We start from the raw sequence: 22,152 nt of genomic DNA on the forward strand, positions 1-22,152 counted from the left end.
TTTAATAAAGGTGGGGATGGGAGACGGCTTCAAAACATTACGTCAGCCGCGCGCGGGAGGCAGCACCCCGGGCGCGAGCGGGGGCAGCGGCGCGAGGGCCGCAGACGGGGGCTTTAATGGCCTTGTTTTGGTGGGAACACGGCCGCGGGTCGGGGGCGGCTGCTGGCGCTCGGGCAGCGAATGCAGCCGCACGAGGACGGGCAGCCCCTGCCAGCGCGGCCGTGTGGGGCTCCCGCATGGGCCGCTGTGCCCCACCGGGGCTGCGGGTGCCGCCACGGGCTGGATCCGGGGCGGAGGAGCCCAGTGCCAAGGGCAAAGTCCCGACCCCTCTTGCAGCGTCACTCCCGGGGGCGTTTTGCAACGGGGTTTGCCCCTGCGAGCAGCGGGCGGCCACGCAGGAGCGCCCGGAGACGCTCCCTGGCGGGTGCCGAAATGGCGCGCGGCCCCGGCGGAGACACCGCGGCCCTGGGAAGCTCCGGCGGCCTCCGGGGCTGCCATGGCTGCCTCCGTCTGCTGGGAAGAGTTAATGAGGTGTGCGGCAGCGGTGGGAACGCGCCGGCCACCGCGCCGCTCCGCGGGCGCTGGGAAGAGCTGGGCGTGGAGGAAGGGGGAAGCGCCGGGTGGGAGAGATGGACCAGAAAACAATATCCACTTCATTAGCCAGGTGGCTCCGAATGTGTGGAAATAGGACAAGGTCCAGGTCACCCACTGTGACAGAACATTATTATCATGCAGTGCCATGAAGCCTGTGCAAAGACCAAGTCAAAGCTCACCAGCCCACTTGAAAGAGAGCGGGGAGCTTCCCAAGGCAGCGGCGGGCGGTTCCCATGCGGAGGCGCGTGGAGGGGGTCACCTGCGCGCCGGCTCCACTGGCCTCACCGCCGGGGCGCTCATCCCGCTCCCATTTGTGATCCCGGCTCTCGCACGGGGGCTTCCCATGGGCTCTGCCCTTTGAGCAGGGCCACCTGGCCAGGGAGCCCACGGTGGGAGGCTGGAGCCCAGCCGCGCTCCAGGCCACGGGTGAGCTCTGCTCGCTGCTGGCTCTGCTGCTGGCGCACTGGACCCCATGGGGCCGCGAGATGGGTCCCAGCCATGGCACGTGGCATGGTGTTCAACACCTCACGGTGGCACCTCTGGCCACCACAACCATGCTGAGAAGCGCGCAGGTCGCTCGACGCCTTCCAGCTGCAGGTTGCGTGCAGTGGGCAGCCCCATCCCACTGTGGCCGCTGCGCCCACACCAGCACCCGGCAGTGCAGCCTGAGCGGAGCCCCCGGCCGCTCCGTGCTGCCGGAGCATCATCCGCCTCCTGACACCCGGGTGGTTTCATGGGTGTTCCTGGCGCTGTTGCCCACGGCCAGGCTCTCCTGGGGGCTGGAGCCGGGGTCCCCAACACGGTCCAGCTGGAGGGAAGCGGCTCCGTGAAGGCAGCGGTTGTGCTGGTGCAGAGGGCAGGTGGGCTCAGCTCTGCCGTGCTCCCGGCCGCATCCTGACACACGACGCGCTGTGTCCCGCTGGCTCCTTGCGCTGCTGATTCCGTGCCAGTCACTCTGTGGGGACCCAACGAGTTTATTGTGTGAGAAACCAGCTCTTGCTCGGTCCCCCTGCCCCATGTGGGCACTTTTTTGTCCATTCCCAGACCCACTCTCTCCTCTCAATCCCAATTGCCTCTCCAGGGCCCGGGGGGAGCCTCCCCATCCTGCTAGGCCCAGGTGCTGAGCCCACCCCACAGCTGGCCCCACAGCGGGGCTGAACCCCCCGCTGCCGAATCCCATCCCGGCCCCTCTGAGCGCCCCGGCTGCAGGAACAGGGGGGTCCTGTCCTGTCCTGGAGGTCCTGTCCCATGGGGGGCATCCTGCCCTGGTGGGGGGTTCCTGTCCCAGCAGGGGTGTCATGTCCAACAGGACATCCTGTCCTGCCAGGACTCACCGCTGGACCCGGGAGGGGTTTCTAGGTCCCAGCTATGGGGCTCAGCCCCTTCTTCCAGGGCCCCCCGTGCCCCGGGAAGCTGCTCCCCGCCTCCACCAGCACCTCGGGGACGCGGGGGGAGCCCGGGCCGCCCGCCGGGGCCAGGGGCTGTCGGGGTGGCGCGGGCCGAGCCCCGGGCCCCGCGAGGAGCCGGTGCCCGGACGGGAGGGATCCGCGGGGCCGGGCGGTGGGGCTGCCGTGGGGGGGGACACGCGCTCGGCCCGTCCCCTCGCGCGGGCCCGGCGCGGACATCACCCCCGCGGCGACACGCGCGGCGCGGCCGGCGGAGCAGCCCCGACGGGCGGCAGCCGCCGAGCCGCGCGGCCACCGGGGTCCCGGCGCCGCCGTCGGGGCGCCCCGAGCCCCGCTGCCCACCTGGCGGCCCCGGCGCTGCCGAGCCGGGCCGGGCCGGGCCGCCCGCTCCTCCCGGTGGCCTCCGGCGGCCGCGCGGGCAAAGTCCAGCCGCGCTGGGGCCGATAAAGGCCGGGAGCAGCAAGGCGGTGGCGGCGGCGGCGGCGGCGGCGGGGGGGCTGGGCCGGGCGGGAGGGGCGCGGGGCCCGGGCCGCCGCCTCCCCCCGGCCCGGAGGAGAGGCCTCCCGGCGCTGATTTGCATAGGGTATATTGGTACGATCATGGCTTGGTAGAGAGCGGCCCGCTCCCCGCAGGAGCCTCGGCAGCCCGCGGCGGAGCGGCAGGTGTCGGCGGGGCGGCCCGGCACCGCCACCGGCACCGGGGCCGCGGCCGGCCCGGCGCGGCGGAGCCGCGGGCCCCGGCGGGACCATGGTGTCCCAGCTGAGCGCCCTGCAGCAGGAGCTCCTGGGCGCCCTGCTTAGCTCCGGGGCCACCAAGGAAGGGCTCATCCGCGCCCTGGACGACATGGTGCCCAGCAGCAGCTTCGGCGTGAAGCTGGAGAGCCTGCCGCTGTCCCCCGGCGCGCCGCCCGACGCCAAGCCCGCCTTCCACGCGCTCGCCAACGGGCACGCCAAGGGCAAGCTCTCCGGCGACGAGGGCTCCGAGGACGGCGACGAGTTCGACACGCCGCCCATCCTGCGCGAGCTCCAGGCGCTCAACACCGAGGAGGCCGTGGAGCAGCGCGCCGAGGTGGACAGGATGATCAGGTACCGGGGGCGCGGGGTCCGGGACGGGCAGCGCCGCCGCCGCCGCGGGGAGCCGCGCACGGGAGCCCCGGCCCGGCCCGGCCCGGCCCGTCGGGGCTCCGTGCGCTCCGGTAGCCGCGGACCGCGAGCGGCCGGGGAGGCCGGACCCGCCGCCGGCTCCCTGCTGCCTCCGCGCCGGGAGATAAAACATAAACTGCAGCACGTGGAGCCCGCGGTGTTATTAATTTATTTCTATAAATCATCAACAGAAAGATACACAAAGGGCCGCGATTAGGGCGCACGGAGAGGCGGGTTATTCATTGCCGAAGTTGTAAACCAGGCGGGGAGGGGGGAAGGAGGAAACCCCCAAACGCGCCCGCTCGTTTCTTTTCCGTGCCGAGGGGACGCGGCCGCCCGGCCCCGCTCGGCGCCGGCTCCCGCCAGGTCCCTGCGCCCTGTCCCGCTCGCACCGCGCCGGGCCGCGCCGTGCCGGGCCGGGCCGAGTCGGGCTGGAGCGGGTCGCGTCCGTCGGAGCCGCGTTGGTCCGAGCCCGGTCGGTCGGAGCCGCGTCCGTCCGAGCTCCCCGCGCCGCTCAGAGCGGGGCCCCGTCGGAGCGCGGTGGAGCAGCCCCCGGCCCGGTGCGGGGCCTGGAGCGGCGCGGGGCTGCCGGCTCCTTCCCCTGGTCGGGTGGTACCGGATGGTGGCAGCTCCCCGAGCTCCGTCCTCACGGTGCCCAGATCCGCGTGCCCTCGCCGGGACCCCCTTTCCTCTCCATCCCGCACCTGGAACTGCGAGGGGCTCTCAGGGCCATCCCGGTGCTGATGCAGCCCCCCACCAGCCCAAGCAGCCCCAATGCCATCGGTGGTTCCTCTGCCCAGGACGGTGACCCCGGTGTGGCAGGTGGGTGCAGACCCCTGCTGTGGGGTGCCCGGGTGGATGGGACTGAGCTGGGCTCGCTGGGGGGCTGCCTCCCACCCCAGAGGCTCTGTGGGGCACAGGTTGCTCCTGGCCTTGCTGCAGGTCCCCGCTTTTCGCGTCACATTGCTCGCTGCCTCCTGGCTTGTCGTCCCCTGCCCCGGCCCTCCTTCCCGCGGGCCCCGGCGCTCGGGGGCCGCATCCTGCTGGGGTGCGCGGTGCGGAGCGGGCGGCCGCTCGGGCGCAGGTGTTCCCGTGCAAAGTTTGCGCGGGTGCAAACAACGGCCGGCGCATGTCCCCGAGGAGCCTTGTGCCGACACCGTGTTTGCTCCGAGAGGCCTTTGTACTCGCAGCGCGCGCACTCGCCTCGACCTGCTCCCGGCTGCTCCCATTCCAGCCCCTTCTCCTGGCCCAAGCGGGTCTCGCCTGGCGCTTGGAGCAGGCCTGGCCGAGCCCCAGTGTAGCACATGGAGCCAACGAGCCAGAATGCTCCGCTGGAGCAGCCGGGCAGCCCGACCCATGGATCCCGCGCGGGTCGGCCGGGCATTTCCCGTCGCGGTCGCTCCCTGAGACCCGAGGCCACGGCCCAGGGGAAGGGGCAGCACCCCCGCCTCTGATCCCCCCGTGTGTGCACAGCGATGCAGATTAGATAGACCGTTTCTGTAGGGAGCCTCTTTTATAATCCAGGTGTATAAATTCTTGGCATATTTCTGGGCGGATGTTGAGTGTATTTACCTGGTTTCAAGGCTGACAAAGAGGGCGAGCGGGGCGGGAAGCGGCGGCAGGCGCCCATGGAGCACCCTGGCTGGGGCAGCCACCCATCGCGACAGGGATTCACAGGGAAAAACAACCCAACCTCCCGCCCGCTTCCATAAAGGCACCGGTGGCGAAGGGCCGTGGCCTGGGCTCTGCCAACGGCTCTGCCGGCCTTCCCGGCGCTCCTGCTTTCCTGCACCCCTTCCCTCCCGCTTCCCGCCGTGGCCTCCGCACTTCCCGGGTTCCGATTCAGGACGGGTCCGCGGGCAGCTCGGCCAGACCCAGAGCTCTGCTTTTCCTCTCGGGTTTTTAGGTTAACCCAAAAAAAAAAAAAAAGGAAAGAAAAAGGGAAGCCAAACAAACACTCCAACGATTCATTCTGGGTCAAGTCCAAACATTTTGTTTAACATGAAACAAAATGTTTGGGTTTGGTTTCAGGTTGTTTAACCCTTTTAAATACGGTCAAGTTGATCCGTAAAGGGAAGCGCGACTTGGGAAGGGAAGACTGGGCAGGGGCTGGGGGACCGTGAGGCCGAAACATGCAGGAAAGATCTGAGCGAAGCCTGAACTGAAATGGCAAAATGAAGCGAAACTCAGGGATTTTTTTTTCCTCCTAATTCCCCCATTCCTTTCTTTTTCAGCCAAAACATTGCCAATTTGATTTCAATTCAGAAATTTTATTTTGATTCAGATTTTTTTTCAAGTTTACTTCAATTCAGATATTTTATTTTGATTTTACTTCTATTCAGAAATGTTATTTTCATTCAGACATTTTATTTTGATTTTACTTCAGTTTAGAACTTTTATTTTGATTCAAATATTTTATTTTGATTTTATTTCAATTCAGAAATTTTATTTCAATTTTATTTCCATTCAGAAATTTTCTTTTTATTTTATTTCTGTTCAGAAACTTACTTTCACTTTTACTTCCACTCAGAAATTTTATTTCAATTTTGTTTCAATTAAAAAAAAAGTTTCAATTTTATTCCAATGCAGAAATTTTATTGCAATAAAGAGATTTTATTGCAATACAGAGATTTTATTGCAATACAGAGATTTTATTCAAGGCCACTTTGCTGCAGCGGCCGCGATCTGAGGGCTCTGCGCTGCTGCGCGATGACGAAGCCGTGAAGGGCAAGACCAGCCGGGGGCCATGACCCGCTTGGGCCCCGGGAATGGGAATCTGGAGGTTAGGGAGGAAAAGCCGTTTTCCTCGTGCTCCGGCCGCCCGCTCTCCGTGCCGGAGCGCTCCGGGATCCCGTGCGGGACGGCTCACGCCGGGGTTTGCCGCATGCGCAGAGTCCCATCCCGCGGACCTGCCCCGTGTGGCTGCGGCCACGGAACGCGCACGGTTGCAGGAAGGAACAAAGCTCCTTAAATCCCCTGTGCCGGAAAAGCCACCGGCGCCCAGCCATGATCCGTGCCCTTCTCCCCGCGGCCGTGAGCGCTGCTGGCGCACGCCTCGCTCCCCAGCGGCTCTGTTTTGGCGCTGCATTGGGGACAAAAAGTAAGAAATCTACCCACTAGGCTTCTCCCGTGACAGCTTGAAGGACTCAGAATAACTGATGGATTGGAAAAGCAGCCGGACGGCTGCTCCAGGTAGAGCAGGAGAATATCTCATTCTTCGAGTGCACAAGTGTGACCGGGCGCAGGGCCCACGCTGCTGCTCCAGCACTTCCTTTTAGGCCCGCACGGATAATAGTCTTCCCTTAAGGAATAAACCAGCAATAATGCCATCTAAAAGTGCACTGGCCGCGTTTTCAGATTTGCTATTTTTTTCCTCCAAAGTCTGTGCCCATAAAGCAGGGACACGGAGCTGGTGGGGTGGAAGGAAGGAGGCGCTTTGCCTCCCGACCCCGTGGGATCACCCGACCGCAGAGCTGGGAAGTCCTGAGGCCAGGCTGCGGGCTGGTGCGGGAGCGCTTTGCTGTGAGCGCAGGGAGCGTCGCCCGCGTCGCCCCATGCGCTTGCACCGCCGGTCTGAGCCTTGGCCCCGCTCCTGCCCTTGCAATAGGGTCTCCTGGGATCACCCGTGGATAACCATTCCTGCGGGTGGGAAAGGGCGGCAGAGCTGGAGCGGGGCTCGGGGCCGGGGCCCTTCCTTCCCGCGAGCGTCGCTGGCGCTGCCAGGGCTGAGATTTATGACCCTGCCCGGCCTGTTGCCGCCGCGTCCTCCCCGCGCGGGGCAGGAGGGCGGCTGGGGGCGACACCTTGGGGCCCTGCCGCGATTCGGGGGCCGAGCAGCTCCCGACCACCGAAAACGCGGGCGGTGTTGCAAAGCTAGGGAGAAACATCCCCCGGGGCCTTCCCATGCGTATACATATGTATGTGTGGGTATATGTGTGTGTGCATCAGTGCCAGGCGCGCGTGCAAACCCCGGAGGAGAAATCGCCCCTAAGGCGGCAGCAGCCGCAGTTACGGAGCCCCGGGCACTGCCCCGTGCAGGGCCGGGAGCGCGAGCGAGCGGCGTCCCCGGGCGCGCGGGCGGCGCGGGCTGCGGGCGCTAACGCCGCGTCTCCCGCAGCGAGGACCCGTGGCGGGCGGCCAAGATGATCAAGGGCTACATGCAGCAGCACAACATCCCGCAGCGCGAGGTGGTGGACGTCACCGGCCTCAACCAGTCGCACCTCTCGCAGCACCTCAACAAGGGCACCCCCATGAAGACGCAGAAGCGCGCCGCGCTCTACACGTGGTACGTCCGCAAGCAGCGGGAGATCCTCCGCCGTAAGTACCCGGCACGCGGCGGGCAAAGCGGGGCTGAAAGCGCCGGGACAGGCGGGCAGGAGCCGCTCGCTCCCCGAGCAGCCGCGTGCAAGTGGCACTGGTGGAAACAGCAGCGACTCTGGGTGACTGCATCCCCTTAACAGGGAGAGCTAGTTAATGGGGGGCAAAATTAATAAGCCAAAAGGGAGAGCAATTAATAATTGCATGTAGTTGGATATGTTTCCCACCTCTCCCCTCTCCGTTTTTTGCAATCACTTGCACAGAAGGAAGGAGAGAGAAAAGGCACCTGTGAATGGGGCGCACCTGGCGCCCGGCTGCAGCCGCCCGTGGTACTTAAAGCGCAGCCGGGGCTGTGCCCTGGCCCAGCTGCTGCTGTTTTGCTTGTGAGGATTCCCTGTGAACCTGGTGGGGAGCGATGCGGGAGGCAGCGCAGGGCTGCCCCGTCCCGTCCCCGGCAGCTGCAGAGCGCTCGGAGCAGCGCAGCGCTGCCGTCTTCCTCCTCCTCCTCCTCCTCCAGCAGGGTTTGCAGCCCGTGCAGGAGTGGGGCTGGAGTGTGGGGCCAGGGTTTGCCAGTGCCAGGGTCAGCGCAGGGGATGCTCCGGGCAGGCGTTTGCCGGGGGAGCGCGGGCGCTGCGGTCACTGCGCCGTGCGGCGGCAGCCCCATCACCTCTGCTCCTTTCTCTTTCAGAATTCAACCAGACAGCCCAGGGCGGTGCGAGTAGGACGGGCAAAGGCAGTCAGGATCAGCTGCTGTTTCTCTTTCCAGAGTTCAATCAGCAGAACCAGGGGGCCGGGCCGCTCGAGGACGCCTGTGCCGAGACCCCCAGCAAGAAGATGCGGCGCAACCGCTTCAAGTGGGGGCCGGCCTCCCAGCAAATCTTGTACCAAGCCTACGAGCGGCAGAAAAACCCCAGCAAGGAGGAGCGCGAGGCGCTGGTGGAGGAGTGCAACAGGTAACGCTCTGCACCGGTGCCCGCGGAGCCGCATCCCGGGATGCTCCGCTGCCGGGGGGCGCAGGGCGCCGCAGCGTGCCCAAGCGCGTTGGGAGCCTCTCGAGGAGCCGACGGGATTCAGGAAGGGCTGGAAGCGCCCCCGCTCCTTTCCGCAATGTCCCAACACGGTTCCCTTGCTCTGCGCAGGGCCGAGTGTCTGCAGCGGGGGGTGTCCCCCTCCAAGGCGCACGGGCTGGGCTCCAACCTGGTCACCGAGGTGCGCGTCTACAACTGGTTCGCCAACCGGCGCAAGGAGGAGGCCTTCCGCCAGAAGCTGGCCATGGACGCGTACAGCTCGGGGCCGCCCCCGCACAGCATGAACCTGCTGCTGTCCCACGGCTCCCCCCACCACAACCAGCCCAGCGCGTCGCCCCCCGGCAAGATGCCAGGTGAGGACGCGGCGTCACCGAGCGGCTCCGCTCCGCCGCTCTGCCTGGGGCAAACTGAGCCCCCAGGTGCGAGAGGGTCCAGCAAGGGGAGCACGTGGGTTTGGGTGGGTTCCCTGCTTGATGCTGAGCAGCAAAGTGCCCTGGGCTGGCCGCTATGCTGCGGGATGCTCCAGTGGGATGCTGCTGCATGGCATGGCAGGATGCAGTGCCAGGCGGTACATGCTGCTGCATGGCACGGCAGGATGCAGTGCCAGGCAGTGCATCCTGCAGGGAGATGCTCTAGCTAGGCTGGAGTGCAGGAGGGGCTTCCACTGAAAAATCCTGGCAGACTTTAGGGGGAGATAGCGTAGCTGGAGCTGCCTTTTGGCGTTGGTGGTGGAGGAAATCCCAGGTGTGCCAGAATGCAGCTGCAGCCCTGACACCCGGGTACCAGCTCAGCGCACCCAAGGTGCAGCAGCCATTCCCTGGGATCCAGGGCCGCCGCAGAGGCACGCGGGGATGCACCCGCTCCCACAGCTGGCCAGGATGGAGGCTGCATTTCCACCTGCCCCTATTTGAACCCTGCACCGCCGTGCGCCCGCGGGATGGCTGCTGGGCGGGCATCACCGCGAGCACCGCGAGCCCCGTCCCGCGGCGCTGACCACGGCGTGACCCTGCCCCGGCCGTGCCCTGCGCGCTGTCCCGTCCCCGCCAAGGTGCCCGGCCAGCGCCGCGCCGGCCGCATCAGCTGTTCTCGGTGTCGGCGGCGGGGCGCACAAAGCCGCCCCGGCGAGCGCCCGCGTTGTCATGGCCGCGTCCCCCCGCGCCGCCCCCACGGGCCCAGCGGGCAATTAAGCGGGGGCTCCGGGCCGGCCCGGCCGCCTTTGAAGTGCCCCCGCGCGCCTTTGTGTCCCCCCGCGGGGGCACTGCCATTCCCCTCCCGCCCACATTAATCCTGCGGCCCCGGGGCCATGAGCCCTGGCATTTATGTCCCGCGGCCGAGCCGCTGCCGCAGGAGCCACCGCAGCATCCTCGGGGCTTGCAGCGATGCACGGGGGTCCCAGCCCTGGTGAGGAGGAGGCGGGCATGGAGCTGGGATGCCCGTGGGTTCCCGCTCCAGGACCAGGGCGCAGGGATGCAGCACGGGGTTGCTTCGGAGCCCGGGAGGCGCGCTCGGCTCCACCACGGCCTGTGCTGGCATTTGAACTGTCCTTGCCCCTTGCACCCGCAGTGCTAAATGCTGCAACGTCTCAATGACACCGGGTCCAGGTGCGCGTGGCTCCCATCCGCGAAGGAGCCGATGGCATCTTGCAAGCAGAGGGAAGGGATGCCGGGAGCGCGGCTGTGCTTCCCGCTGCCCGCTCTCGGGACCCTCGCTATGGGGTTTTTAACCCTTTCTGCTCCCGGAGGCCGATACCTGGGAGCCTCTTCCGGAGGCTCCCCTGTGCTCTGGACTTTTCCCTCCCTGCAGGGCGTTATCAGCCCTCCCGGCTCCCTGTTTGATTTGAAGGTCAGGCTGGGCGTTATCTCCCGTGCCGGGTCCCTGCGTGGCCGCGGCTGCTGCCCTCCTTATCTCGGCCGCCCCCAGACAATCGGCCGCTGATGGGATTAAGGGGCGCGGAGCCGGGCTGGGGGCGCATACAAAGGCCTCGCCGCCCCGGCTCGCGCCCCGTGTCCTTTAGGATGCTCCTGCATATATACACAATGTAATCATGTGTAATGCAATAGAACTGTGCATAAAAGTGCGGCAAAATAATGTGCATCTGTCTATGCTTGCATGAGCATCCTCAAGCCGAGGTGATGCTTTCATAAATATGAATGCACACCACTGGTATATTTTTAAGCATAGCTGCAAGTGTAGACCTATATATAAGAATAACTCAGATCTAAGCCTGGATGTTTCCTGAGTGGAGAGGGCAATTTGAGTATTTTTCCCAATTTTTTTAATGGCCCTTTGCGAAGCCCTGGCTGCAGCGGTGCCGGTGCCGCGGCGGTGCCCGGCCGGCAGCTGTGCCGTTTTAGTGCCGTGCCCATTGTGCGGCCGCGGGCGCGCGGGGAGGCTGCTGCGGCGTTTATGGGGGTAATTAGGGCTTTATGGCAGCGGCAGAATGGGAGGGTCCAGTCCCAATAAACAGGTTTATAATGGGTATAAACCGTGCCCCTCCATAACTCAGCAAGGTTAACGCTTTAGGGACAACTTGAGTGGCAGCCCCAAAAAGTTGTGTTTTGGCCCTGGGTTTTGGAAGGGTCACAGGGGTCGGTCACCCTGCCCGAAGGGCTGTGTCCCCTGAGCTGCTGCAGCATCCTGGTCGTGCTGGGCATCACCAGCGAGTGGTGGGGTGACCGGGACGCTGGGTCTGGCATGTGCCATGTCCCCCATGTCCTGCTGGGATGTCCCTGCTCTTGGCACAGGGTGGATGGTGGTTGTGCTACATGGGGAATAGGTTAAAAAATACCAAGCTTGCGGCATTTTGACTGGACATAATTTGAAAGCAGGGAGGTCCAAGCTGCCTCATTGCTTTGCCTCCCAAGGAAACAGGACTCCAATCCAGAGATTTTGAGGCAGAATGCAAAGGAAGGGATTTTTCTGTCTGTCTTTCCATGCTTTCTTGCAGCACAGGAGTAGAAGAGGGTGCAGGTGGTCTGTAGGGTGAACAGAGTGTGGAGAGACTGCTGGGGGGATATGTTTCCCATAGGATTTGCTTCCCAGTGGAGGACACCACGAGGCCCCAGAAGCCGTTTTGGGGACATTGGTGCGGCACAGACAGTGCCAAAGCTGGTGCCATGTGCTCCGGCCAGCCCATGGCTCCGGCAGGGCTGCAGCGCTGGGAGCTGCCGGGCCGGCTGCCTCGGCATCCCGATCTGGAGAGGCGGGAGAGCAGGAAAGGGCTGGGGGCTGCACGGCCAGGGCTGCAATAGCCAGGTCCTATAAAAAGACTTTTACATTACGGTTGTAGCTGCAGGGGAGAAAACCCAAAAGCCTCAAAGCGCGCAGCTCCGGTGGGGCCGTCCCGGGATATTCGGGAGCAGGTCGGTGCCCGGGTTGGGGGTCTCGGCACCGGAGCCGCCTCCAGCTGCGGCCGCTCAGAGCGGGGCCGGGGCTGCCGGCGCCGCGGCCTCAATAGCGTCTGCCCCGGGCGCCCATAAACCGTGAACTCGGACCGGGTCGTAAAGCTCTGCGGCGACCCGCGCGGCAACCGCGCGAGGAGCGGCCGCTCCGGCGGGGCATCGGCACCGCCGCCGGCCCCGGCGCCTTCCAACGGCCCCCGCCTTGGTGCTGGGCCTCCATCCGGAGTTTGTGGGCTTCTTGCCTTGGGATTATCTGGAAACCAGGGGCAGTTCTTCCCTTGGCAAGAAGCAGGCTGGGATTGCAGAGGAAAGCTTGAAAATCATCTTTTAAAACTTTGATGTTTTTAGAGATGGTTTCTTTGTTCCATGAGTCCTCGCCCATGGATCAGAGGCATCCTCCAATGGTGCAGGGAAGTTGGGGTCCAGAAATTGATTTTTTTTTTCTCTTGCTGAAAGCTTCAGTGAGTCCAAAAGAGACTGAACAGTCCTTGTCTTAGCAGGCAGTCACATCCTGACACACTTGTCATAGTGCTTAGACCCCTTATGGTTGCACAGTCTGTAGCTTGCATTGGACTCGAGCAACGTTTGAGTCCCATGTTTGCACTTGTACCTACTGATGCCAAGACTCCGGTGATGGCACCACCTTTCTGTGCTGTGCAGAGTGCCCAATGCTGGCCTGGCACAGAGCTCTGGGAAGGGGATGTGAGCTCAGCGCCCGGGATGGGTGACTCCGCAGCCCCGTAAAGGTGCTTTTGTTCCCAGTGGGTGTTTTTTTATTTTTTTTCCCCTCTGTTAATTATTGGTGATCTCTGGATGCCTTTCTATGACACACAGCTGATCATCGGGTTATCAGCGTGAGGCCAAATTCAATATATTTATAGTGAAGAGCTGTGCTCAGGGTGGATCCAAACTGTGTCTGTTGCTCTTCCGTCTTCCTGGGGGAATTTACTAATCATGTGTTTGGAAAGGGTGTGAGGAAGGAGCAGGAGTTGGTGCTGGAAGGGCCCATGGCGGTGGGGAGCTCTGCGGAGCAGGTGCCCCGGGGATGTGGGATACCTTGGGATGCCCCAGCAATGCAGGATGTCCAGGAGCTGCCGGGGACTGTGGGACACCTAGGGATGCAGGATGCCTAGGAGCTGTCCTGCAGCCCGAGGCTGCCCGGGTGCTGCAGCACATGCCAGATTGTGCATGAATGGTGGGAATGGTGCAAACGGCAGCATCGCTCCCTGCCAAAGCCTGTTGCCCCCTTGCCAAGCACAGAGCCCGCGGTGACACCGCTGACCCCTGCACGCTCGCTGCACAGCCCATTGCAAAGCCCGTGGAGCCGGGGGAGCCCCGGGGGGTTCCCCAATGCAGGAGGGTGCTGGGGGTCGGGCTCCCTCCGCGCGTCGGGCCGCCCGTGCGCGCTCTCACGGCGCGCGTGTCTTGCAGGAGTGCGGTACAGCCAGGCGGCGAGCGGCGAGGCGGCCGCCTCGGGGGCCATGGGCCACCACGGCGGCGCGGCCATGGTGCCCAGCAGCCAGGCCGTGCTGCAGCAGGTCTCGCCGGGCGCCCTGGAGCCGGCCCACGGGCTGCTCTCGCCCGACGGCAAAATGGTGAGTACACCTGGCCCTATTGTGGCCGCGGCGCTGATAAGATAAGCGGGCCCAGCGGGCAAAGCAAACAGGCGGCCGGCCGGGTTCACACGCGGCCCGCGCCGAACAATGGCGCATTGTGGGGACGGTGACAGCGCGGGGACGCGGCCGGTCCCAGCGCGCGCTCAGCCCTACGCCCTCAGCGCATCCATGGGGCTGGATTGCTGCTTGCTTTTTCCTGGTGCCGTGGGTGTCGATAAATCCTAACTTGTTATTTTTTCCTTAAGCTCTCTGTGTTTTTGCCTTTGGTGGGGGTTTCCTTCTGAGCTGGGCTCTGCTTGTCCTCCTGCAGCCCGTGCATGCGTGCGGGTGCTGTGCTCACCCTGGGGTGCTCTGCCCTTGCATGCTCCATTGGGATAGCCCGATAAGGCACTGGGGAAACCCTCCGGATCCCCAGCACTGCCCTGCAGCGTGCCTTGAGTATTGCATTTCGGCCGTTGCTGAAAATATAGCCATTTTTAGGAACTATAAAAGGGAATAATGGCCACTTTTTAGGAATTGCAACTGTTGGGGGGTGATGCCGCCCGGCCAGGCTGTGCCTCCTCTTCCGGGGAGGCGTTTTTGCCGCTGAAAACGAAAGTCAAACACGGCCCTGGGCCATGGAGCACCCGCCCCGCGCCCGTCCCCGCTTCCGCTCGCGCCACTGGGCCCGGCACGGCCGCTGCCTCCTTGCTCCGCATGGCAGCGCCGAGCCTGAAACTCATAAAATGAGTCACGAGCAGCGAGGGCGGCGGAGCCCAGCGGGCAGCGCGCTGCAGGGAGGGCTGCTCTCACGGGGTTGCTTGGGAAGGGTGGGATTTGCTGTGTTTTTCCCCAAGGAAATGTAGCAGAAGCTCCCTGAAATGGGAGGTGTGGGTGAAGCCGCTTGGGGACGTGGTGGGAAGACCCCGCAGGTCTCCACCGCCGGCACCGTCCTCCTGCCGCGCGGCCTGCCCGCTTATCTCCCATCTCTGGGCAAGGCTAGCTAGTGCTTGCAAGTTATTTCACAAAAGTATGCTGCAGGCTGCGGTTTCGGTGAGCAAACATGTGCCTTCCATGTCCTCCCGGGAAGCGGGAGCAGCCGGGGAAGGTGCTGTGTCCTGGGGCTGGCTCCTGCCAGGGCGCCACGAGGATGTGGCTGTCCCAGCCCGTGGGCTTTGGGTCCGACCTCACCTGGGATGGGCCGGCACGCCTGAGCGTGCTCCCCTGCGGCCTTGGAGAAACCGGGAAAGTGGAAAGTCCTGGATAAGGAAATGTGACTCACTCTCCTGCACTGGAACTTATTGATCTATTTGTTTCGATGGCAAAGGGGCCATCTCGAAGCACACGTTCAAAATGAACACAGCGCTCGCACCAGTCTCCAGAACAGCCCCCGCTCCCTTCCAACCTCGGTGACACCCACGGGATGGAGTGTCTTAGTGTAAACTCTCCCCTTCCCGTGGGCAGCAGTGCGATCACTCGCGTGCTCTCTCGGCCCCACGTTTGCACTAGGAAGCAGCTCCAGCGGTTTCGCGTGCTCCAAGCGGCTCTGCCCTGTGCCTAACCCTTCATTGCTGCCTAAATCAAGGCCCCCGCCCCACATCCACTGGCTGTGCCCTGCTGGGGTATTCTAGCTTGCAGTGTTTGCATTACCTACCTTTCCCCTGCAAGGCGATGGTTAGTTAATGAGTGCAGCGAGTCCTCAGCTGCCCCCACCATGGACTCGGGGGAGCAAGCGGCAAGTGCTGGAACTATCGTGTCCCTGGGGCTGTGGAAGCACTTCCAGGAAACCTTTTCCTGTCCCACTCTTGCTGTTCAGTGGCCGTTTATGACTGGGTCGTTCAGGGGCCGGGTGGGCAGCTGGGGCTGCCTGTGCCCGCTGTTAACGCCATGTCCTGCTTGCGTCTCCAGCAGATCTCGGTGTCGGGGGGCGGGCTGCCCCCGGTGAGCACCCTGACCAACATCCACAGCTTGTCCCACCACAACCCGCAGCAGTCCCAGAACCTCATCATGACCCCGCTCTCCGGCGTCATGGCCATCGCACAGAGTAAGTGTCCTGCATCCCACGACGGCGGGGCTGGCGCCCCGAGCGCGCTTCCCGCGGGGATCCCTGCGGATGCTCCCGCGCTTCCCGCGGGGATCCCTCCGGTTTGCTGCAAGGGCTGCTGACGCCGCGCTCTGTCCCCCTGCCAGGCCTGAACACGTCGCAGGCGCAGAGCGTGCCCGTCATCAACAGCGTGGCCGGGAGCCTGGCGGCGCTGCAGCCCGTGCAGTTCTCGCAGCAGCTGCACAGCCCGCACCAGCAGCCGCTCATGCAGCAGTCGCCCGGGCACATGCCGCAGCAGCCCTTCATGGCCACCATGACGCAGCTGCAGAACTCGCACAGTAAGGGCTGCCGTGGGGGCTCGGCGGGACCGCGGTGCTGCTGCCCCGGTGCGCTCGGTGTCGCGGGGGTCCCGGGCTCCGGAGCGCCCGCGGGGCCATCTCCGGCAGCTTCCCCACGTGCCCCGGCCTCGTGGTGCCCGTCACGCTCCATCAACCCCCTTCTGGGGCGAAAAGCAGATTCTTTGGTCAAAATGGAGGTGGGAGGGAGGGGGAAAAAGAAAACACTTGGGTTATAAAATAACCCCTTGTGTCCGGCAAGCTTTGACCTCGGGCACATGCTCAGGACATCCTGCCGCCCTGGGGACGCTTCTCCGTGCAGCGGCCAACGCGCCCGGCAGCGCTCCGGCACGTTCCCACGGTGCCTTTGTCTCCCCCGCGTCCCCATGCCATCAATCCCCCGTGCGATGCCCGTGCCCCGGCTTGACGGCTCCTCTCCCGCCTCCCGCAGTGTACGCGCACAAGCAGGAGCCCCCCCAGTATTCGCACACCTCCCGCTTCCCCTCGGCCATGGTGGTGACCGACACGAGCAGCATCAGCACCTTGACCAACATGTCCTCCAGCAAGCAGGTACGCGGGGCCGCGTCGCGTTGCGCGCGGGGCCAGGTGCGCGCGCCCCTCGCGCACAATGGGCCCTTCTCCCGCCGGCCCGGGGGCTGTGGGAAATATGTGGCCCTTATTGATCGCTAGATAAACAGGAGAGCAGCCTTGAACTTGCGCGCAGATAAACGCCCTCGCCGAGGGTGACGGGGAGAGGCAAAAATGCCGGCCGCGACCGCAGAGCAAACACGGCGGCGAGCGGCGGCTTCCGCCGCGGGGCGAGGGAAGGGGCCGGGCGGCGCGGGAGCATCCCGGTGTGCGGGAGCATCCCGGCACGGCGCGTCCCTGGGAGCCCCTTGCCGGCCGGGCACGGCTGTGCCGCTCCGGGAAGGCCATTTCCTCGGCGAGGCGTTATCGACCCATCTGGTGTGCGATGAGCCCGAACCGCTCCCTGATTAAGCGCGCCGCACCGGCTTTGATGCTCGCCCGCTGGAACGAGCCCTCCGAGCACAGGAAGCCTTTCCCTAATGGGAAGGGCGCGGGATGCACCCGCTGGGCCGCTCGCCCCTGGCCTCGGAGCGGGGCTGCCCCAGGAAATTGCCCCGTGTTCCTGTCTGTCCCTCACTCCCTAGGGCTTTTTTTCCCCCCTCACTTTCGTTAGAGCAGAAAAAGTGGGAATGAAAAGCGGGTGTGAGGAGGCAGCGCCGCAGCTGGGACCCGCTCCTCGCACCAGCTCTGAGCACGTGCTGCCCAGCCAGAGCCAGGCACCTGCCCCATGGGCAGCCTCCCCGGGAATGGGTTTTTTGCACCGTTTTTAAAGCAGAAGGCGAGCAGCAGGTGCTAGGCGCACGGCCCCGCTCGCTCGCCGGGCATTCCTGCAGCAGAGCCGCTCGCGCGCTTGGCTGCGCTCGGCAGCGCCGCTGAGCGGCTTCTCCGGGACGCTGGGCACAAACGGGCACGTTGTTGTCATTTTGGGGGCGTTTTCTGCCCGGGGACGTGTTCTTCCCGTCGCACTTGCTCAGGGGCTGCGCGAGTCCCTGGCCCAGCCAGTCATCGCCTCTCTTGCCTCTCTCCTAGTGTCCCCTGCAAGCCTGGTGATGCTCCACACTTCACTTGTTTTGCACCTAGCAACCAGACCGGATTTTCCACCACATCCCGCGGGCGCCCCGGCAGCCGCCGGAGGCTTCGCCCTAGCGCGGCCGGGCCGGCTCACGTAGCGGCGCGTTCGAGCGGCCCCGGCGCCGAGCAGCACCGGCCCGGCGAGGACCCCGCTCCTGCCACACAGTATTTCCCGGTGCGTCTCCAGGACTCGCTCCGAAGCGTTCCCCTTCAGGGAGGCTGCCGGCTCTGCCGGGAAGATGGGAATGGGCCGCCCCGGAGCTGGCGGAGGGACGATCAGCGAGATTTAATTCTCCTCCTCCCCGCCGAGGCCCACGCGGATGGAGGGATGGATCTTGCGTGCCGTCGAACTGAGCCCATTAAGTGTAAATAGAGGTACAGCCCGCTCCAGCTGGCCCTTCCCTGCCTCCAACACATAGAGATTTATATAAAAGAGGTGAATTTTGTCCAATGGATGTAAACTGCTGTAATTAAGTGCAATCCCCCCACCTGTATATATGATTCCCAAACTGCCTCTTTCTCTTGTTTTTGGACGTTTTGGTGAAGGTCAGAGCTGCGCAGAGCTTTGCCTTGATGTCGCTCCCCTTTCTGTAAAGAAGCTCGCTCGGGAGCCGAGGGCTCCCCAGCACCGGCCCACGGAGCCGTCTGGGCAGCCCTCGGGAGCTGCTTGGGGGCAAAGGCTGCGGGTCGGGATCAGCGCGGGGCTGCGGGCGCTGCGGCAGCGGGATCGGCGCCCGCGGAGGACGCGGCGCTCCGGCGCTCCCAAAGACCCAGGCCCCACCTGCAACGGCCCCACGGCACGCGGTGCCCACGGGATGCGCCGCCCGGGCGAGCAGCGTTGGAAGGAAACCCCTGGATGCTTCCTTGGGGCAAGGAAGGCTCTTTCACCCTGTGCTTGTATGATGACTAGCACAGCGGGACCCCAGGCCTTGCTGGGACTGATAGGAGCTGCTCCAAGGGAAATGAGTTGTCATGAATAGGAGTCCTGTATACAGAATGACATTTAATTTAATGTATACCATAATTAAATACCATTTCTTCTGGTTCGTGGTTTCTGTGTGATCATCTGCTCAAGTCATGCCTGAGAGTAAAGATTACATTGCACCAATGTCATCAGCAGTGAGCAGGACTGAAGTGCTTAGCAGAACATTTTAGGGTACAGGGACATGTGTATTTGGCAAAGGCCCTGCAAGTTCTCTGGGTGCCAGTGCTGCTGCATGGGATGTTTTCCCAGGAAGGAGCCAGGCAAGGATGCATTTCTCTTGCTTTCCGCTGCGCTGTTGATCCAAGTTTCTCACTGCATGCAGTGAGTCCCGCAGTTCGTAAGAAGACCCATGCATCACCTGGGAATAGCAACAGGCTTCAGGACCAGCGTTTTAGGCTGCTTTCCTGCAGTGCTGGGGTGTTTCTGAGCAGGGCTTGGGTTTGCTTCAGAGACACGGGGCCCCTCGCAAAGCCTTGTCCAGGCCTCGGCTCTCAACCGTTTGGGCACAGAGAGCTGCAGCCCTAATGATGCGGCCCTCATTCCACCACAGCTTATTCCTTAACCTTAACGGCCGAGTGTTAAACAAACCAATTAAGAGCCGCCTCGCAGGCGGACAAAGAGCAGCCCCATCAATTTTGGATATTGAGCCCATAGGTCAGTGAAAAAAGACAGGGAGGTGGGAGGGCACGCTCTTGCTGCTGCCGCTCCTGAAGTGCTTTGACTGCAAGAGCTCGTGTCACTGGATGCCTGGGAGCCCGCAGCGGCGAGGGGAACCTTCCCGCGGACGCGGCGCGGGGCTTTGGGTCGAGCGGTGTTCAAAAGCACCCGTGTTTGCTCGGGAGCCTGTTTGCTCCAAAAGTCAAGTGTGGGCACCCGTGGAAACACATCTGTGCAGAGGCCGGGGCTCGTCTCTGCAGTGTCTGGGGTTTCTAGCTATCCCACATGGAAACTGCAAGCACAAAGCTGAAGGAGGCTAGAGGCTCTGCGAGTGGCCTGTGGAGCTAAAGAGGCCAAGCTTTTCCCAGCTGATCAATTTATGCCATTCTCTTTGGAGAGCCATGTGGAAGCATGAGGGGACAGTAGTGACCACTGTGGGGATGGCGCCTGGAGGTGCAAGGCGGGATAAGGAAGGGCTGAGCCAGGGAAGGCAGAAAAAGTGCGTAGAAGGACACATCTGCATGCAGAATGGAGAAGGCAATGGAGCCAAGGATGTGTGGTAAAAGTATCAGGATGAAGTCAATAAAGTGAGTGGGATGACTGATGAGGCAGCATTTAGCCAGGATGTGCATGAAGTTGCCCACTGGCTGGGTGTGTGTTGCCACCCGTGCCCCGGTACCAGGGGAAAAGCACGACTACTTCCCAGGGGGATGCTGCGAATTCCTGCGAGTTCACGGGGGAGAAGGCTCCTGGGTTTGGCTGCAGCCTCTGTGCTGCGGAGGGCAGCGCTGCCCGGGGTGATCCCTGGTGTGGGGCTGGCACCGGCGGTGCCGGCTGCGCGCACGGCCGGGCGCCGCGGTGCTGGTCGCTCAGCGCAGCACCACGGCCGCCTGCGGAGAGCGCGCGCCGCCGGCGCCCACAGGCAAATCCAGGCCCGAGGATGGCACGCGGCCGGCAACGGCACCGGGTCAAAACTGCCTTAGTGCTGCCTGCCCGGTGCGACAGCCGCGTGCCCGGAGCCGGTCCCATGGAGCGGCGCTCCTCGACATCTCCTGCCTCCCCGGACCCTCGGCCGCTGGAGCCCAGCAAGACGCGGGTGCAAACCCGGCCCCATCTCGGGGCACCGTGAAGGTGCAGGCTCACATGGAGCCTGCGGAATCCTGGAAAATCCTGCGGAAAGGATTGGTGCCCGTGCGCTGTACCGCAGTGCCCAGCTCCCAACAGTTTTCTTTCCAGAATTTTTGTCTAGCTGGTCAGGGGGATTCACTGCAAATTTCATCAGAAAACAAGAGGTTTCAGGCACGATGTCCCGGCGAGATGAGGCAGCGGGACCCTTGGGCACCGCAGCCACGGCGGTGTCCCCGGCGCACTGCCCTGTGCGATGGGTCAAAAGGGAAAGCATTGTGCTCCCCCGCGGCCAGCAAACACGCGCTGCCCTTTGAAGCCTTTGAGCGGATTTGGTTAAGCCGGTGTCCGTTTGACTAGCGCGCCGGGAGGAATGCGCAGACTGCTTGCGTTTGAGGCTGGGCTGTTTGCAGACATCGCCGGCCGCCCCCCTCGGTGCTGCGAGAAGATACGGGGCCCGGCGGAGGCTCGGCGAGGCTGGCACCCCTGCAAAGCCCCCGCGGTCCTGCCCTACAGTTCCTGGTGAGCGTCCCCTGTGTCCCCCATGTCCCCCACGCCGCAGCAGCTCCCTCGTGGGCGCCCACGTGGGCACTCGAGTCCCTCGCTCGCGTCCCCCGCGTGCTCCACGCCGCAGCAGCTCCCTCGTGGGCACCCACGTGGGCACTCGCGTCCCCCGCATCCCCTGCGCGCTCCACGCCGCAGCAGCTCCCTCGTGGGCACTCGCGTCCCTCGCTCGTGTTCTCGCTCTGCGCAGGGCAGAGGGGCAGGGTGTCACCGCGTGCGGCACGGAGATGCTTCACGCAAAGAGTCGGGTGTCACCACGTGTGCTCAGAGCAAACACCCGACGGGACTGGCCCGGGCCAGGCCCGTGTTACGCGGGGCTGCCTGCTGCCCGGCGCAAACAGGCAGACGGCTACGGAGGAGCCCGCGGCGGAGGCTCCCGACGGCACAAAGGCACTCGGAGCGTCCCTACGTGTGCACAGCGCGTGCAAAGCAGGGGACACGCAGGGCACGGCGTGGGGGACATGGGAAAGCCGCAGCCTCCAGCGGAGCCAGGGAACCGGGGGAGAAAAGGGCAGCACATCCACCCCAGGGAGCTGAGCGGCCGGCAGCGCTTCCGAGCGCGGGGCAGGAGGCGCGCGGGTTCCCGGACATAAAGCAACCCGAAAAGCCAAAAGCCCTAACGTGCACTAGGGCCTTGTCCCACCCCAGCATTCCTGCACAAAACCCGAGCCGCAGAAACTTTACACTCTCTTTTAATTCCAGCAACTTTTATTTTACTTTTCTATTCAGCAAAATTAATTTTCCTCCCTGTAATTAAGATGCCGTCCAAATGGATTCTTAATTACAGATAAATCACAAATCTACACACTCAACTGTTATGCTTTTCAAGTAATAAAAGAGATCATTTGTCTTCTTCAGATGAACAGAGACCAAGTAGCACACCATTTCCCCCTTTATGAAGAATTCATTTGCCTTAGAAAGAAAGCCTTTAAAAAAACATTGCAAGGATTTCTTGAATAGGGGATCAAAGCTCCCACACCGCTGGAAACCATTTTTGCTAAATAAGATGTAGGCAAAGAAAAAAAAGTAAAAGTTTTGGGGTAGTGATGGGGATTACAACACCCTTGGGAGGGACGAGGCCGAGGGGTCAAGAAGTTGTGACCAGGTTAGCAACACAGGGAACAGAAGGGGAGGACAAAAGAACAGAAAGTGGAAATGGACAGATGAATGAGGAAGCATGTTTCTTTGCCGAAAGAGAATAGATGCTACATCAATTCATACTGAGAGCTAAAGGCTGAGGGCCTGTTAATGGATTGGGGGACACAGCAGGGATCAGAGGTCATGAGTGCACTCAGCCAGG

General features: G+C 63.4%; 1 protein-coding gene across 2 annotated transcripts; it reads left to right on the plus strand.

Moving 5' to 3' along the window:
• Positions 1-2,714: 2,714 nt before the first annotated feature.
• HNF1B (HNF1 homeobox B) lies at positions 2,715-17,587 on the plus strand. 2 transcript variants are annotated; one of them, XM_088536090.1, is made up of 9 exons: positions 2,715-3,085; positions 7,260-7,459; positions 8,226-8,412; positions 8,599-8,840; positions 13,320-13,483; positions 15,392-15,527; positions 15,674-15,865; positions 16,314-16,432; positions 17,480-17,587. In XM_088536090.1, the coding sequence occupies exons 1-9, from the start codon at positions 2,748-2,750 to the stop codon at positions 17,498-17,500; spliced, it is 1,599 nt and encodes a 532-aa protein (XP_088392216.1). In that variant the 5' UTR covers positions 2,715-2,747; the 3' UTR covers positions 17,501-17,587. The 2 variants fall into 2 exon arrangements, with proteins under 2 accessions (XP_088392216.1, XP_088392221.1); XM_088536095.1 differs by having other exon boundaries at positions 15,395-15,527.
• Positions 17,588-22,152: the final 4,565 nt, after the last annotated feature.

This window comes from Tinamus guttatus, unplaced genomic scaffold, assembly GCF_059628265.1.
Source record: "Tinamus guttatus ecotype Peru unplaced genomic scaffold, ASM5962826v1 Tinamus_guttatus_pri_ptg000043l, whole genome shotgun sequence".
Classification (NCBI taxonomy): domain Eukaryota; kingdom Metazoa; phylum Chordata; class Aves; order Tinamiformes; family Tinamidae; genus Tinamus; species Tinamus guttatus.

Coding starts and splice junctions, on each gene's coding strand:
- HNF1B (XM_088536090.1), top strand. CDS start 2,748: ATGGTGTCCCAGCTGAGCGCCCTGCAGCAGGAGCTCCTGGGCGCCCTG. Junction 8,413..8,598: donor CTGGTGGAGGAGTGCAACAG/GTAACGCTCTGC, acceptor TGCTCTGCGCAG/GGCCGAGTGTCTGCAGCGGG. Junction 8,841..13,319: donor GCCCCCCGGCAAGATGCCAG/GTGAGGACGCGG, acceptor CGTGTCTTGCAG/GAGTGCGGTACAGCCAGGCG.